Genomic DNA, 14,584 nt, shown 5'->3' with positions numbered 1-14,584 from the left:
CTTACAGGCTACCAAAAAAAATCAAATACTTGTATGATTACTTTCTATTTATTTAATTTTAATAAAATATTTACTTTGGATCTCAATATGGATTACTGCAATACTTTGAGGCTTTAGCATCTATAAAATTGCTGTCAGCAGGCATAATCAATTTAATTTTTAAATAAATCTTAAGGGAGACCATTATGTTCAAAGATGGTAATCTTATTACTATAAAAACAGCTTCTAACACTGAACATACTGAAAAATATACAACTCCTATTTTAAGCTTTTGCTGCACATTTTAGGATAATCTGTTTAAACACTCAGAATTAGATATAAACCTTTATCCACTGACAAGTATTTCTTAAACTGGCAGTTACTTATAATTTAGAAACATCTGTTTCTATACAAATCTCAGGACTTCAAATATATACTTACCATTCATTAGACTGAAGAGCAGGTGACTCATTCTGCGCTATGTGGTATAAGGCACTCATTGCATTCATATTAAACAAAGGAGGCTTTCGCTCCGCTGTGGGCAAAGTAGCAGTAATCAGATTTTAGAACTGATAACAATGAAGTGGTAATTTTCAGTGTCTTATTTAGGGTTTCATTCAGAGTATAATTGCAATCTTTTTAAATGCATTAAAATAAAAGTGATCAAACATTTTTATTGCATTTTACTAAGAAAGATTAAACCATCACGACCACACTGTATCAACTGTTCCACATTCACAGGGGACAGCCAGACTTTACCTAATTCAATGCATGTAATTCCCAAGGACCAAACATCTACTTTGCCATCATACTGTCCTTCATCCATGGCAAGAATTACTTCAGGAGCCATCCTATTTCAATGAAAAAGTAGTCATTATGCAACTTTACTGAACTATATCAATTTGATTCTGCAACTTTGCTGAACTATGTCAATTTGATTCTGCATTAGAAATAGGAAAATACCTCCAAAGATTACTATGGTAAGAAGTGTCAAGGAGAACTGAAGCTATGTTCAGCTTCAGAAGTATATAATTAAAACGACGACTCTTGAAATTTGAATTATTTTAGATGGTTTATATAAAAATAAAGCAAAACGAACACATAGCAATCAATTCCAAAAATTGATTTGGATTTAAAATTTTTAAATACAGTTTTATTTATAGTGGCTTGCTTTTACTTTCCGTTACATTCAAACAATTGCAATCCATCAGCAACTCAGCCATTTAAATACAATTTAAGGAATGATTAATCCCACATTCTCAATTTCTTGAGGCCTTGGTCAGGAGTTTGTTCTAAGAATTCTGCCTAAAATGAACCTTTTAATGATTTTTGGAATAGTTTCATTTAAAAGCCACATCAGTGTCTCAGGTATGCCTTTCTTTGTTAGTACAGCTCTATATTTATCAACAAAGCTGTAGTTCTACAATCCTTCATATGCAAGAAACTTATTTGATTTGGGCAAACTGTAAAACTGCATGAAAAATTATCATTACCCTACACAAACTATCCGCTATATATTCTCATTCTTTATGCAGATTTTCTAACAGCAGGTGCTGGAAAAGGAACAGGAACGGAATGTGTTGAAAATCTGATCCCTCACATACACTTTAAAAACAAAAGCAATATAAAATCCTGACTGGGGTGAAGGCAGTTAGATCAAAAATTACTGAGAATAAAATCTGGGACATAACATACAGTGCTATACTGTAAAAACAGAAGAAGCAGGAAACAGGCCAATATGCCCCGAGCCTGCTCCACCACGGGCCATCCAACCTTAGGCTAAACATCAATGACTTGCTTCATCTTCAAATCTCTTAACTCCCTTGTAGTTTAATGTTTGGATGCAGGTTACTTAGTTAACAAAAACACAGTACAAGTTATAAGGGGATTTAGAAATGCAAAAGATTACATAATGCACTGAAAATCATTCAGTAGAAACAGGTCCTTTGGCCCAGTGATTCTGCACCAACTGCTAAGCACACATTTAAACTAATCCTACACTAAGATCATTTGATTCTCCCCCACATTCCCATCAACACTCCCAGATTCTACCACTCACCTACATATTAAGGACAATTTACAGCAGCCAATTAACCAGCAAGCCTTTGAGACGTGGAAAGAAACCAGAGCACCAGAAGGAATCCACACAGTCACAGGGAGAACGTGCAAACTCCACGCATACAGCACCGGAGGTCAGGAATGAACCTGGATCACAGGAGCTGTGAGGCGGCAGCTCTACTAGCTGTAACACTCAATATATGCTGATGCTCAAAATAGCCATCCACATCTGTAAATTCAGATCCACTACATGAATTAGCAAAATCATCTTACTTATATCTGAACTATTTTCAAACAAAAAAATAGCAAATGACAAATTGATGACTGCCACCTATCATTTTTTTTTAAACATTTAGCCTTATTTATCTTAAATCAGCCAAAAAATTATAGTAATTAAATGGAAAAAGCAGAATACTTTTTGAAACAGCATACTTGATGTCATGAGTTGCCAGACGGAGTACAAGATTGCTAAAGAAAAGGAATTTCTCCTGCTGTTGCAAATGTAACTGCGCAAGCAATTATTCAGAATAATGGCATACACTAAAAAGCTTTTTTTAAAAATGCAAACAAATAACTTCCTTTGATGATTTGATCATTTGCTTATAATAATAAATAACTTTAAAAAATAAATGATTGCACATGCTTCTTGACTCAAAAAGAGAATGTTTCTTACCAGTATGGTGTTCCCACAAATGAATTTGCAGGAGAAACTATGGAAGCAGATCCAAAATCAGCTAACTTTACTTGCCCTGGTTCTGTCAGGAGGATATTACCTGCCTTTATGTCCCTGGGTATACAACAGGTAAATGTTATTTAACAGCCATCAAGTCAATAAAAACTCTAATATCATTCATAACTAACATGTAAATTTAAACAAGTACAAATCACTTAATATTATAATTTATTAAAACAATACATTCTCAAAGAATGTGCCAGGAAAGAAGTGCAAGATAGGAATCCAAACTATTTTCTTTGAACATCTCCGTCAAATCTGTTTATGAAATAAGGATGATAATATCAGAAAAAGAAGGGACATAAAAAATTGGAAAGATCTAAGGGACAGGATTAATTTGCAATGGAAAAGCAGAACTTGGATTTGTTGGTGGAGGCTCCTGTCTGACAAATTTGATTAAATTTTTCTGCATGTATTAATAAAATATATTAATGAAGAAGTTTGGTTTACCATAGAATGGAGCTGGGAACCTTTTTTTTTGGATGGGAATGCAGGAGGTATGGTTCGTATGTTAACAGGTGACATGAAAATTGGTCCTGTAGCTAAAGTTGGTATCTTGGGCCACAAACTATTTTGACCAGATGATAAGTTGTAACGAGCAATAATTTTATGGAACTTAATCCTGATAAGTATGAGGCATGATATTCTGGGAAGTCAAAAAAGTATAAGACATACAGCATGAACGGTAGGCCCTGAGAAAGTACTGATGATGTGCACTTCAATTACCAATGCACAGAAGAAAACATACCAAGTGCTGGTAAATGGAATTTATACAGATTGGCTAAACAAATGCAACAGATCAGCATAATTGATTTTCAGTCTTTGGTGGTTCTGGTAAAAGAAAGGTCATTGATAAATTTATAACACCAAATACTTCAGTTGTTTATCCTTGGCTGTCTTGTATAATTTTTACTCTTACAGATTGTTGGTGATGGTAGAAATACATTTGCTATATGTATGGATCTAAGCAAAGCACTCAGACTTTATTTGGGAAATATTTTTTCCTTGTAAGATTCAATTTGATATGAATGGAATTATATGAACAATGCACTCAGATCAAGTGAACCAACTTCTTTTATTGTCCTCAAGGGTATTAAATTACCAGTATTTGTACATGTGTATTTTTTTCTTTCATCCAGATTGTTTCATAAGAGCACTTCATTTCAAATTCCAGATGCAATGGTGTGAATTTTGACCACGGTCTATAAACTTATGATCTTATTGGATTATGTTCTAAACATTGGTAACAGAAAATGTGTGTTTAGTAAGCAGGAAATTGGTTGCATAAAGTTGTGGACTTTGTTGCTCATGTATAAACATTTTTAAATGTGTTATGTGAAAAAACTGCTTTGATAATATGATAAATACAAAGTAAAACTAGTTTTATAACCCTGCAGAAGTAAATGGTATGAATACAAGCATGAAATACCAAACAATAAGAGTATCAGTAAGCAGTGTCTTTCCACCTGTACTCCAGATTTTTGCTCAATAATGACCAATGAGGATAACTACACGAATCTGGGGCAGCCTTGGCATCTTCCAATATCAGCCAGTCATTGAAATCTCCACTAGCTACAACCAGCTTAGTAAAAATCAGTTCTATAGCTCAGAGAGTGGAAACAGTCGGCCGATGTACTTTTTTTTGACATTTCAAATCAAAAGTATAGGCTAAATGCATACTTTGACAATAGTAAATGCACTTTGAGTCTTTAAAAAATGGTGGATTACCAGAGGTAGTATTATACATACTTTACTACATTGTTTTTGTTAAAATATTGCTTCAACAATTACTTTCAACTGAAACAGACCTTGCTGATGGAGAAACGGTATTGAAAATCTGCCCACACGATTTGTAACAATATCCTCATGCAATGCAGCAAACCTCTACACAAGCATACCTGTGAATCATGTTATGGGAATGCAAATAGGCTAATCCCAGCAAAGCTCCATGTGTAATGGCTGCAATCTCAATTTCCTGAAGTGGTTTCTTATGAACTGAATGGCAAAAAAATGAAAAGAAAATTATTGAGAGTGGGTAAGGTTGTAAAGCACAGCTGATACAGTCACAGTATTAAATAAAAACAAAAATAATTCACAAGACCATTTAGATCAACTTTATCTTAACTGTTCCACAATATGTGAATGTTGCTGGCATCTATCATAAATGATCCTGGCAGAAGCCAAACCAAGTAATGATAAGTAGATTTTTGAAGTAATGCTGGGTTAACACTCAACAACACTTTTCACTACTCCAATGATTAATTGTAATCTGATGTCTTGATAATTAATCAGATTGGATATGTCCTGCTTTTAATAGACACAACATGCATGGTAATTTTTCACACTGTCAAGGTGGTGTCAGAAGTGTCTAACAATAAAAAATTGAAAATAATGTATGAATTTCTTGAGTTTTTGTCCAATGTTACAAAAATGTACCAAAAAATGATCAATTTCCACAGATAAATGATTTCTTATTACCTTCTAGAAGATCCGAAGCTGACCCTAAACAGTACTCCATGACCAGCTGCAAAAAAAGAGAACAGTTGATAAAACCATATACAAACATAATCCACCTATGCTTTAGTTTCATATTAGAAAGTCAGCATGGTTTCTACAACTACCGGTATAAATGAAGAGGAAAGTGTATATGCAATATTACACATTTGATAAAACTGAACTCAATCTTCATTGCTAATCACAGAAATCCGACAGGTTTAGAACTCATTGGGTAGGCTATGACATTTTTGAAGAGTCATCTGGATCATTGTTAGAATTCAATGTTATAAAACAATTAATTTAAGGAGATGAGCTCTAAAAGTTTTATCAATAATCAAGTTTTTACTTCTGAACAAATCAAGTCCCTTTTTACTTCTGACAAACTAATAGCTCTCATATTGACACACACAAAATGCTGGTCGAACACAGCAGGCTAGGCAGCATCTATAGGGAGAAGCGATGTCGACGTTTCGGGCCGACATCGCTTCTCCCTATAGATGCTGCCTAGCCTGCTGCGTTCGACCAGCATTTTGTGTGTGTTGCTGTTTGAATTTCCAGCATCTGCAGATTTCCTCATGTTAGCTCTCATATTGAAGTCTATTTCGACAGGGCAATTTTTAAACTTTAAAGGTTCCAAGTACTGAAGGTTGAATTAACATTATGGATGAAATGATTAGTCCTTATGTATTCTTTATTAATAAGCAAATTTCTTACCCATGCTGTATGCTCTCGCAGATAGCAACCTTTGTATTCGATACTATTTGGATGCCTTAACTTCTGTAGGAACTTGACTTCTTTGATAATGTCTTGCCACTTCTGTAAGAGATTTTGTCGTAGCTTATAATAAGTGAAAGCAGTATTTTGAGTATTATTAAAAAAACCCTTAGCCAACATGGGATGCAGTCTGTCACTATGTATAGGGGATCTCTGGATGTCCAACAATATTGATCAGGTGAGAAACAAAACTGTTAAAGATGCTCTGGGCAAGAAAATGGGATAAAAAGCACTTATTTTAACCATTTTACAGACTATTGCAATATTATAAACATTAACTCATTTTGAAATGTGTGGAATTTTCAAAACAGATCTGAAGAGAATGACAAATCACAAATATTAAATTAGATTTCCAAGGTCAGAGAAGATGCACTGCAGTAACTATGTCTTAAAACACTCCGCTAAACCTTACAGAACTATCATAAGAACTTTCAGCATTTTTAATAATAACCCATAAAAATTTGTATATGCAAAAAAAATTGATTCACTTTTGAAAGCATTTGTAAATAAAATAATAAGTATACTCCATGGATATACAGGATATCTTCAAAAGCAACTTTCCCTTTGTTATTGTGCACCTGCAGATGTCAAGAGCTGTTTGCCAGTTTAGCATCATAATATTACAGTCTGACATGTTTCAGTATTGCGACCACAAATTCTGAACCAACATGAAGTCACTATCAAATCTCCTAATAAAACGCATCCTTATCTATTCCCTTCCCTAATCTAATAATTGTTTCCTTCTCAAATGAGTATTTCTAAGCAATCATTTGTCAATCCTCATCTTCCCTTCTAAGGGGTGAGAGTTCATTCTTTCTTCATGGTACTGCTTGGTCCTCAAAACCTTTTTATTCCATTAAAGAAGAACAAAGAACAAAACAGCACAGTACAAGCCATTCGGCCCACAATGTTGTGCCGACCCTTAAACCCTGCCCCCCATATAACCCTCCACCTTAAATTCCTCCACATACCTGTCTAGTAGTATATTAAATTTTACTAGTGTATCTGCCTCCACCACTGACTCAGGCAGTGCATTCCACGCACCAACCACTCTGAGTTAAAAACCTTCCTCTAATATCCCCCTTGAAGCCATGTCCTCTTGTACTGAGCAGTGGTGCCCTGGGGAAGAGGCGCTGGCTGTCCACTCTATCTATTCCTCTTAATATCCTGTATACCTCTATCATGTCTCCTCTCATCCTCCTCTCCAGAGAGTAAAGCCCTAGCTCCCTTAATCTCTGATCATAACGTACACTCTCGAAACCAGGCAGCATCCTGGTAAATCTCCTCTGTACCCTTTCCAATGCTTCCACATCCTTCCTATAGTGAGGCAACCAGAGGTGTGATTAAAGGTGTGATTTAAACAGAAAAAGTCAATAAACAAAATAAAAAGGCAAGAGACGCAAATGAAGAAGAAAATTTGAATGATTAGAGGAACCAGTCAAGATGTGACTTTGTATATAAAAATATCCGTTGCTTTGTCAAAGCCAGAAGACAAAATATTGCCCAATACTTTATTAAAATGCTTCACTGCTGATGAAGTGGATAACAATAAAGCCCCTTCATGCAACACCCTTCCACAACCAATTTCCCAACGAAGTAATTAAAGCCACCTGCCTAAGTTGCTTTTCAAGTTACATCCTTATTTACAAACACAATAGAGCTGTTAAAGTATTGCCTTTGAGGCCAACACAGGTGTATAGATAGGGTCAGACAGTCTGGTATCAGGTACAATCAAACTCAAGAATTTTATCCCGTTTCAGCTGGGGTACTGTTGGGAAAATTTGTCCCAATTTTCACATTAGGGTAACCAGAGTATGGCAAAAAAGCTTCTATATAGTTGGAAACATGAGATCTTGCACCTAGGAAATACATTAAAAGTGCAGCAGGGTGGGTTGCCTGCTCCACTCTTTCTGACCCATTAGAAACCAGGATTACAATGTGCAACATCCTAGGGTGGCTGCTCATTTTTTTCCCTCAGTAGTAAAGCAAAATCCTTTGACTAGCCCTCATCTAAGCAGCAGCCATTTGGAAGCCCTAATCACATTGCGAGAAAGAACAAAGACTGAAAAAGACAGACCTCTCCTTCCAATCAAAAAACATCTTCTTTACCATCTACACTGTTTCAAATAATAGCTTTAATAGGACATTTTTATACGAGAGCTGGTAAATTCCTTGGACCAGCAGAGTCCACAGACATTTACAGGTTGCTCTGAAGGAAGTTCACAAGATGCCTCGTGGATTTCTGCACACCATGAAAGATGTTTGGGAGCAAGTACCACGACAAATTGAACAACACTTTATTTGTATTTGGCTCATTAATAAGTACAGACTGCAACACTGGTGCTATGGCCAGACATTGCACATCTGGGATTGGAGCTGGAGAAGTATGGATTTTCATGAAGACAAGATTAACGTAACTGCGTTGATTTTCACTATACTTAATTCTCAAACTTTGATAAGCCACATTATAAAACGGAAGCTGTTCTCATACTACTACTATAATGTAAATGATGAAAACTAATCCAAGAATGAATATTTTGTGGACCTTTCGGGAACATTTGTTGAAAGAAAAATTAATTGCCCTTCATATTCAGCCAATATTGAAGCAAATACTTCTTGGGAAAGTTCAAAGCAAGCTACACTTTCCTCATCTGCTCAGTGAGTTAGTTGAAGCTAGGACAAGCAGTATAAATGCATCACCTTCCTCAAGCCACACACCAAAGCTCTGAACATAATGTCCTGATATTTTGGACTTGCTACCTTTGAAAAGCTGATCTCAAAATGAAGAGGAAGGTGGGCTAGAATTTTACTCAACCTCCACTTCAAGCAAAAACTGATTTCCTTATAAACTTTTACAGAGCAACATGCAACAGGTTTTTTTTAAATAGCACACATTTATACCTGAATCAATTATAGGCTGCAATTTGAACAAAGAGTACATTCAACATTGGTCCCCTTCTGCAGTCAGTTTTCTGAAAGTACTGCCAAAGTCACACCTCTGAAAACATGCATACTGGTAATTTGAATTCTTATTCTCTCCACAAGGTGAAAATGATTTTAATTTCTGTATCCAGATTCTAGCCACAAATGGAAAGATTTTATTTTTAAAAGTCACACAGAAAACCAGTACAAGTTGTAATTGATTGAGCAAAAAGAACAAAGACCATGGATTCTCTGTGCACTGGAGGGTGTACTTCAATGCAAAGCACATCTTCAAAATAGTGGAAAATCTGATTTACAAAGGACAAATCAACATATAAAATAAGTTAATAGCAAAGCGATTAAGATTATAAAGTTCTTTATTTATTGAACTATATTGCTTTCTTGGTATACACAACAAAATACATTTGGGGAAGGAATCAACTGGGGAGAAAAATCTACATTATGGATAGCTTAGAAACAAACTCCAGATATTTCTTTGGATATTTATAAACTGACATTTAACATGACAAGACTACAGATAAGTATTTTTTCCTCTCTAAGAAGTGTGCGTTTCTATAGATTAAAACACCACCTACTATACAATTACTTCCTTGTTCTAGTGTAGGATCACTCCCTTATCACAGTCACTTGGTCAACACAAGCTTCAAGCCAAGTTCAACGCGGAATGGCATTTTATTGCAGTTTTTAGCAACTGCTGCATTTTCATTGAATATTACAAAGAATTACTTCTGTGACCGTTGTATTAAATAAAGACTGATCAGATGGATGTAAAATAACAACCGCACAAATGAAAGGGTACAGGCTTTGACAAGCATCTGTTAATACCTATTACTCTATATATATTTTTTTTAAACAGTCTATTTACCTTGCTTGTCAGCTACAAACTGGGTGTTCTCCTTAGATATATAATATACTTCAAATATACTTAATTAGGTACACAGTACTATAGAATACAATAAGGATACAGAAGTCCTTCTAATTTCCTCCTTATCAATGGTATACCACTCATCTCCAGATCTTACTTAAAAGCAAAACTGTGAATGCTAGTTAAAATATACAATTTATCACTATATCAAAGATAAATGTAGAAAATCTTAACAGCAGTGAAGTTTTAGAGTATTTATTTGGTCATCCGTCACCTTCTCACTTGATTATGCCTATACACACACACACACACACACACACACACACACACACACACACACACACACACACACAACTCATTTCATTCATGCAGTTTATAATGCACTAACCTCATTGGATTGCTTTCCACTATAAGACATCTTCTTGATAGCCACCACTTCATTAGTGCGAACATCTCGTGCCTATATAAGATTTTAGAATATATTAGCAAGCTTATTGAAAAGCTCATTTGAACAGTGAAACAATACTGCAGTGAAAAGTACATAACAATCCAAATGAAACTTCTGACAAGATGCAAGTTGATCTTTAAAACTACAATATTTAAACATATCCCAATTTTCTGCTTAAAACTAGTCATTCCCAAACAAATTACTTATTTTATCTTCCATTTAAGTTAACAGTTTTCAGCAGTATTTTCTTAGCTTAGAACAATTTTATAATTCTTCTTCATTACGCAATCTAGAATGCAGAATTTCAAAAACACCATTATGTTCAGAAAATATAATTTCAGGTGATACTCAAACTGAAAGAGGGTTGAAGAACAAGGCTAAATACAAAAGAGATGTAAATGAGAAAAAATTAAGAAAAGTTTTTATTAAAATGGGAACCAAAAAGTCAAATATACCACAGACATTCAAAACCACTGCATTACATAACTATATATACACCAATTAAATTTCTAACCTTCCCTTGCCAAATAATTAAAACTACACTGTCATCCTTCCTCTTTGAGGAGACAATCTCCAACATACATTAAATAGTGGCATTGTTCTAAAGGCAACTAAACAAACCTTTGTAGAAAGGCAAGGATTTACTATTGGAATTCCAAGATTACAGCTTGTAAGACAACAACTTGATGCTGCAATGGAGATGATGCAATTATCGTACAAGATGCCATGCCAGGTAAAGTATTGGCTTACACCTATTTATTTCGAAGGCGCACCCAGCTTTGAATTAGGCACTTTACTGGACATGATGATGACACTGAATCCTGTTGACCCTGCAAAGTCGTCTTCACAAATATCTTAGAGCAGACTAAATATGGTAAGCTGCCCAGAGGTTCTTCAAAAATCAGATCTTGAACATCCTAGACTCAACGGAAGAGCTGGGGCTGGTTCATTCGATGAAAACTACAACAAATGGTGGAATAATGAACTTAGTTACCTCCTCACAAACTTATCTGTTGCAAAAAATTAATGCCTACAAGAATATTAGTAGAACTGACCACCAGTTATCTGGAGACCATATGCCATTTTATTCTTTTGTACAATGTTAAATACCACAGATCAAGAAGCCTTGCTGTTCAAAATTGGGCATACAGAAGATGTCATAGGCTAGCAATGGTAAGGTGTTGTGAGCCATCAGCAACAGCAGACACTAACAAAATACCTCTACAATCTATAAACCTCACAGAATGGCACATCCCTCGCTCTATCACTACCATGACAGGAAACCATAATTATATCATAAGGTGACCTTAAGAGTTCTAAGTTCTAAAATAACTGTAATCCTAGGACATAGGCACTTTGACCAAGGATGCTTCTCTTATTCAACTCTTAACAAGGAACTTTCTGTATCCAATGCTTACATGCACATTGACACACTTTACATGAGACTCTACGGTCCTGAAGGGTCTTGGCCTGAAACGTCAACTATTTATTCATTTCCATAGTTGCTGCCTGACATGCTAAGTGCCTCCAGCATTTTGTGTGTGTTGCTTTGGATTTCCAGCATCTGCTGAATTTCTCACGTTTATAAGACTCTGCAAGACTACTCTTCATAAATATCTGTAAGTTCACTGAAGGGATCAATCCATGAACTGTAGAAAAGTATTCCAGAGATAGCACCAACTGTATTTAAAAACAAGATGCTAGACCAACAAAAACACAATACACTATTGCATGCATGCTAAATAGTGGAAGTACGTGTTACAGAGAAAGTCAAGTATTTCTGAAATTTACTTGTTAGCCAATGGGCTTGAGATTTTGCCAAATGTATCATCACTGACAGCTCAGGAGATGATTTCCTGAATGTTTCTATGTTCAGTAATGGCAGAGAATAATACATGTGAGAAGAATAAAAGCTTGAGGTATGAGCAAAAGGAGAACCAAGTGGTAAAGGCGTTTGGATCTCTTCCTGGGAACAAACCATTCCAAAAGCCAGGTTGTAGTCAATTTAATCCACTTTAAATGAAACCAAGAAATGACCAAAGATAATGGATACAGCAAAGAAAGATGGAAACCGATGAAATTCTGGTTACGGAGCTGAAGCAAGGTTTCCCATTCAGCCAAGACTAAATCCACGCTGTTCCAATACAGTTATAACACTGGCAACATACAAATTATCCAGTAGTGTACACAAATTACAGGACAACTTTTCTTTGTAATAACGACTAAGGGAATGGTTGCTGCAAAAAGCTATCTAGCTCATTTCAGGAGTGAAAGCCCATTACCCTGACCAGGTTTGTCATAAATGCAGCTTCACTCCACAGGAATATAGTTGATGCTTAAATGCCTACTCAACTAGCCAGGCAAGACACTAAGTTGTTGCAGGACTATTACTTTGAAAGGGAAATTTGATACAATTGGAAAGATACCCTTCATCAATCTTGCCACCAAATTTGTAGAGGTAAAGTCACTCCAAGTGGTCAATCTTGGAAAGTGCATCTCACAATCATCTGGGGTTTCGTACCTAAACGGTGGGTGCCATCCCACAGAATAGTCAAACAACATGACATAGATGTACAGGTAGATTCATATATTGTGGAGAATGTGCCAATGTGTTGAAGCTGCAACTGAGGACACATATACCAAACAGAAAAGCAGCATGAAATACCAGTCCTCAGCAATTCCAGAACCAAAAGACAAGCTCAGTACTGCAACTCTTGATATCTAGTTGTGAATTGTGGATTTCCAGAGTGAAGGCAGTTTTACTGCTTGGGGTAAAAGAGAGGCAAGACTGCGCAGGTGCGTGACATCAGCCAGTAGAGCACGAAAGGTTTAAAAAGACTGCCATATCCAGTGAGCAGTGTTCGGAGCGGACAGCAGAGTGAGAGGCAGCAGAGTGATAGAGCTTTGGCTCAACTGGCTTAGGCGGTAGGTTTACCTGTGTTAATTGTGGAAAGGAAGAAGTATGTGTATATGGCTGGCGTTCTGTGCTCGGTGTCAGATGTGGGAGGTCCCAGCCTCCCAGACAGTCATATCTGCACCCGGTGTGTCGAGTTGCAGCTCGATAATCTTCATCTGGTCAGGGAGAGTGAGGAGGTGACAGAAACGAGTTACAGGCAAGTGGTCACACCGGGGCCACGGGACACAGACAAGTGGGTCACAGTCAGGAGGGGGAAGGGGAAGAGTCAGGTGCTAGAGAGTACCCCTGTGACTGTACCCCTTGACAATAAGTACTCCTGATAACTATAAGGGGGGGGGGGGGGGGGGAGACAGCCTACCTAGGAGAAGCAACAGTGGCCGTGCCTCTGGCACAGAGTCTGGTCCTGTGGCTCAGAAGGGTAGGGAAAAGAAGAGGAAGGAAGTAGTGATAGGGACTCTATAGTTAGAGGGTCAGACAGGAGACTCTGTGGACGCAGAAAAGAAACTCGAATGGTAGCTTGTCTCCCAGGTGCCAGGGTCCAGGTTGTTTCAGATCACGTCCAAGATATCCTACAGTGGGAGGGAGAACAGCCAGAGGTCGTGGTACACATTGGTACCAATGACATAGGTAGGAAAAGGGAAGAGGTTCTGAAAAAAGACTACAGGGGGTTAGGAAGACAGTTGAGAAGCAGGACCACCAAAGTAGTAACCTCTGGATTACTGCCTGTGCAACACGACAGTGAGTATAGGAATAGAATGAGGTGGAGGATAAATGCGTGGCTGAGGGATCAGAGCAGGGGTCAGGGATTCAGATTTCTGGATCATTGGGACCTCTTTTGGGGCAGGTGTGACCTGTACAAAAAGGACGGGTTGCACTTAAATCCCAGGGGGACCAACATCCTGGCGGGGTGGTTTGCTAAGGCTACTGGGGAGAGTTTAAACTAGAATTGTTGGGGGGTGGGAACCGAACTGAAGAGACTGGGGAAGAGGCAGTTGGCTCAGAAATAGAGAAAGCTAGGAGACAGTGTGTGAGGGAGGATAGGCAGGTGATAGAGAAGATGTTTTAGATGTTTCAGAAAGGACATCATGGAGGGATTGTCTACACAGTCTCTGTGGGTGGAGGTTAGGAACAGGAAGGGGTCAATAGTTTTACTGGGTGTTTTTTTATAGGCCACCCAATAGTAACAGGGATATCGAGGTGCAGATAGGGAAACAGATCCTTGAAAGGTGTGACAATAACAGAGTTGTCGTGATGGGAGATTTTAATTTCCCAAATATCAATTGGCATCTCCCTAGAGCAAGGGGTTTAGATGCGGTGGAATTTGTTAGGTATGTTCAGGAAGGTTTCTTGACACAATATGTAGATAAGCCT

General features: G+C 37.1%; 1 protein-coding gene across 4 annotated transcripts in view; it reads right to left on the bottom strand.

Moving 5' to 3' along the window:
- taok1a (TAO kinase 1a) overlaps nucleotides 1-14,584 on the bottom strand; it is a 159,980-nt gene that overhangs the window by 54,773 nt on the left and 90,623 nt on the right. For all 4 annotated transcript variants that reach the window (XM_073053384.1, XM_073053382.1, XM_073053385.1 and 1 more), the window contains exons 3-9: nucleotides 10,237-10,308; nucleotides 5,981-6,082; nucleotides 5,249-5,294; nucleotides 4,669-4,765; nucleotides 2,711-2,824; nucleotides 739-830; nucleotides 421-514 (exon numbers count right to left, since the gene is read on the bottom strand). In XM_073053384.1, the coding sequence (XP_072909485.1) occupies nucleotides 421-514; nucleotides 739-830; nucleotides 2,711-2,824; nucleotides 4,669-4,765; nucleotides 5,249-5,294; nucleotides 5,981-6,082; nucleotides 10,237-10,308 (617 nt within the window). The remainder of the gene's footprint in view (nucleotides 1-420; nucleotides 515-738; nucleotides 831-2,710; nucleotides 2,825-4,668; nucleotides 4,766-5,248; nucleotides 5,295-5,980; nucleotides 6,083-10,236; nucleotides 10,309-14,584) is intronic.

This window comes from Hemitrygon akajei, chromosome 8, assembly GCF_048418815.1.
Source record: "Hemitrygon akajei chromosome 8, sHemAka1.3, whole genome shotgun sequence".
In the NCBI taxonomy this organism is placed as follows: domain Eukaryota; kingdom Metazoa; phylum Chordata; class Chondrichthyes; order Myliobatiformes; family Dasyatidae; genus Hemitrygon; species Hemitrygon akajei.
Note: the sequence above shows the minus strand (reverse complement) of the source record. Positions and strands in the feature narration are given on the sequence as shown.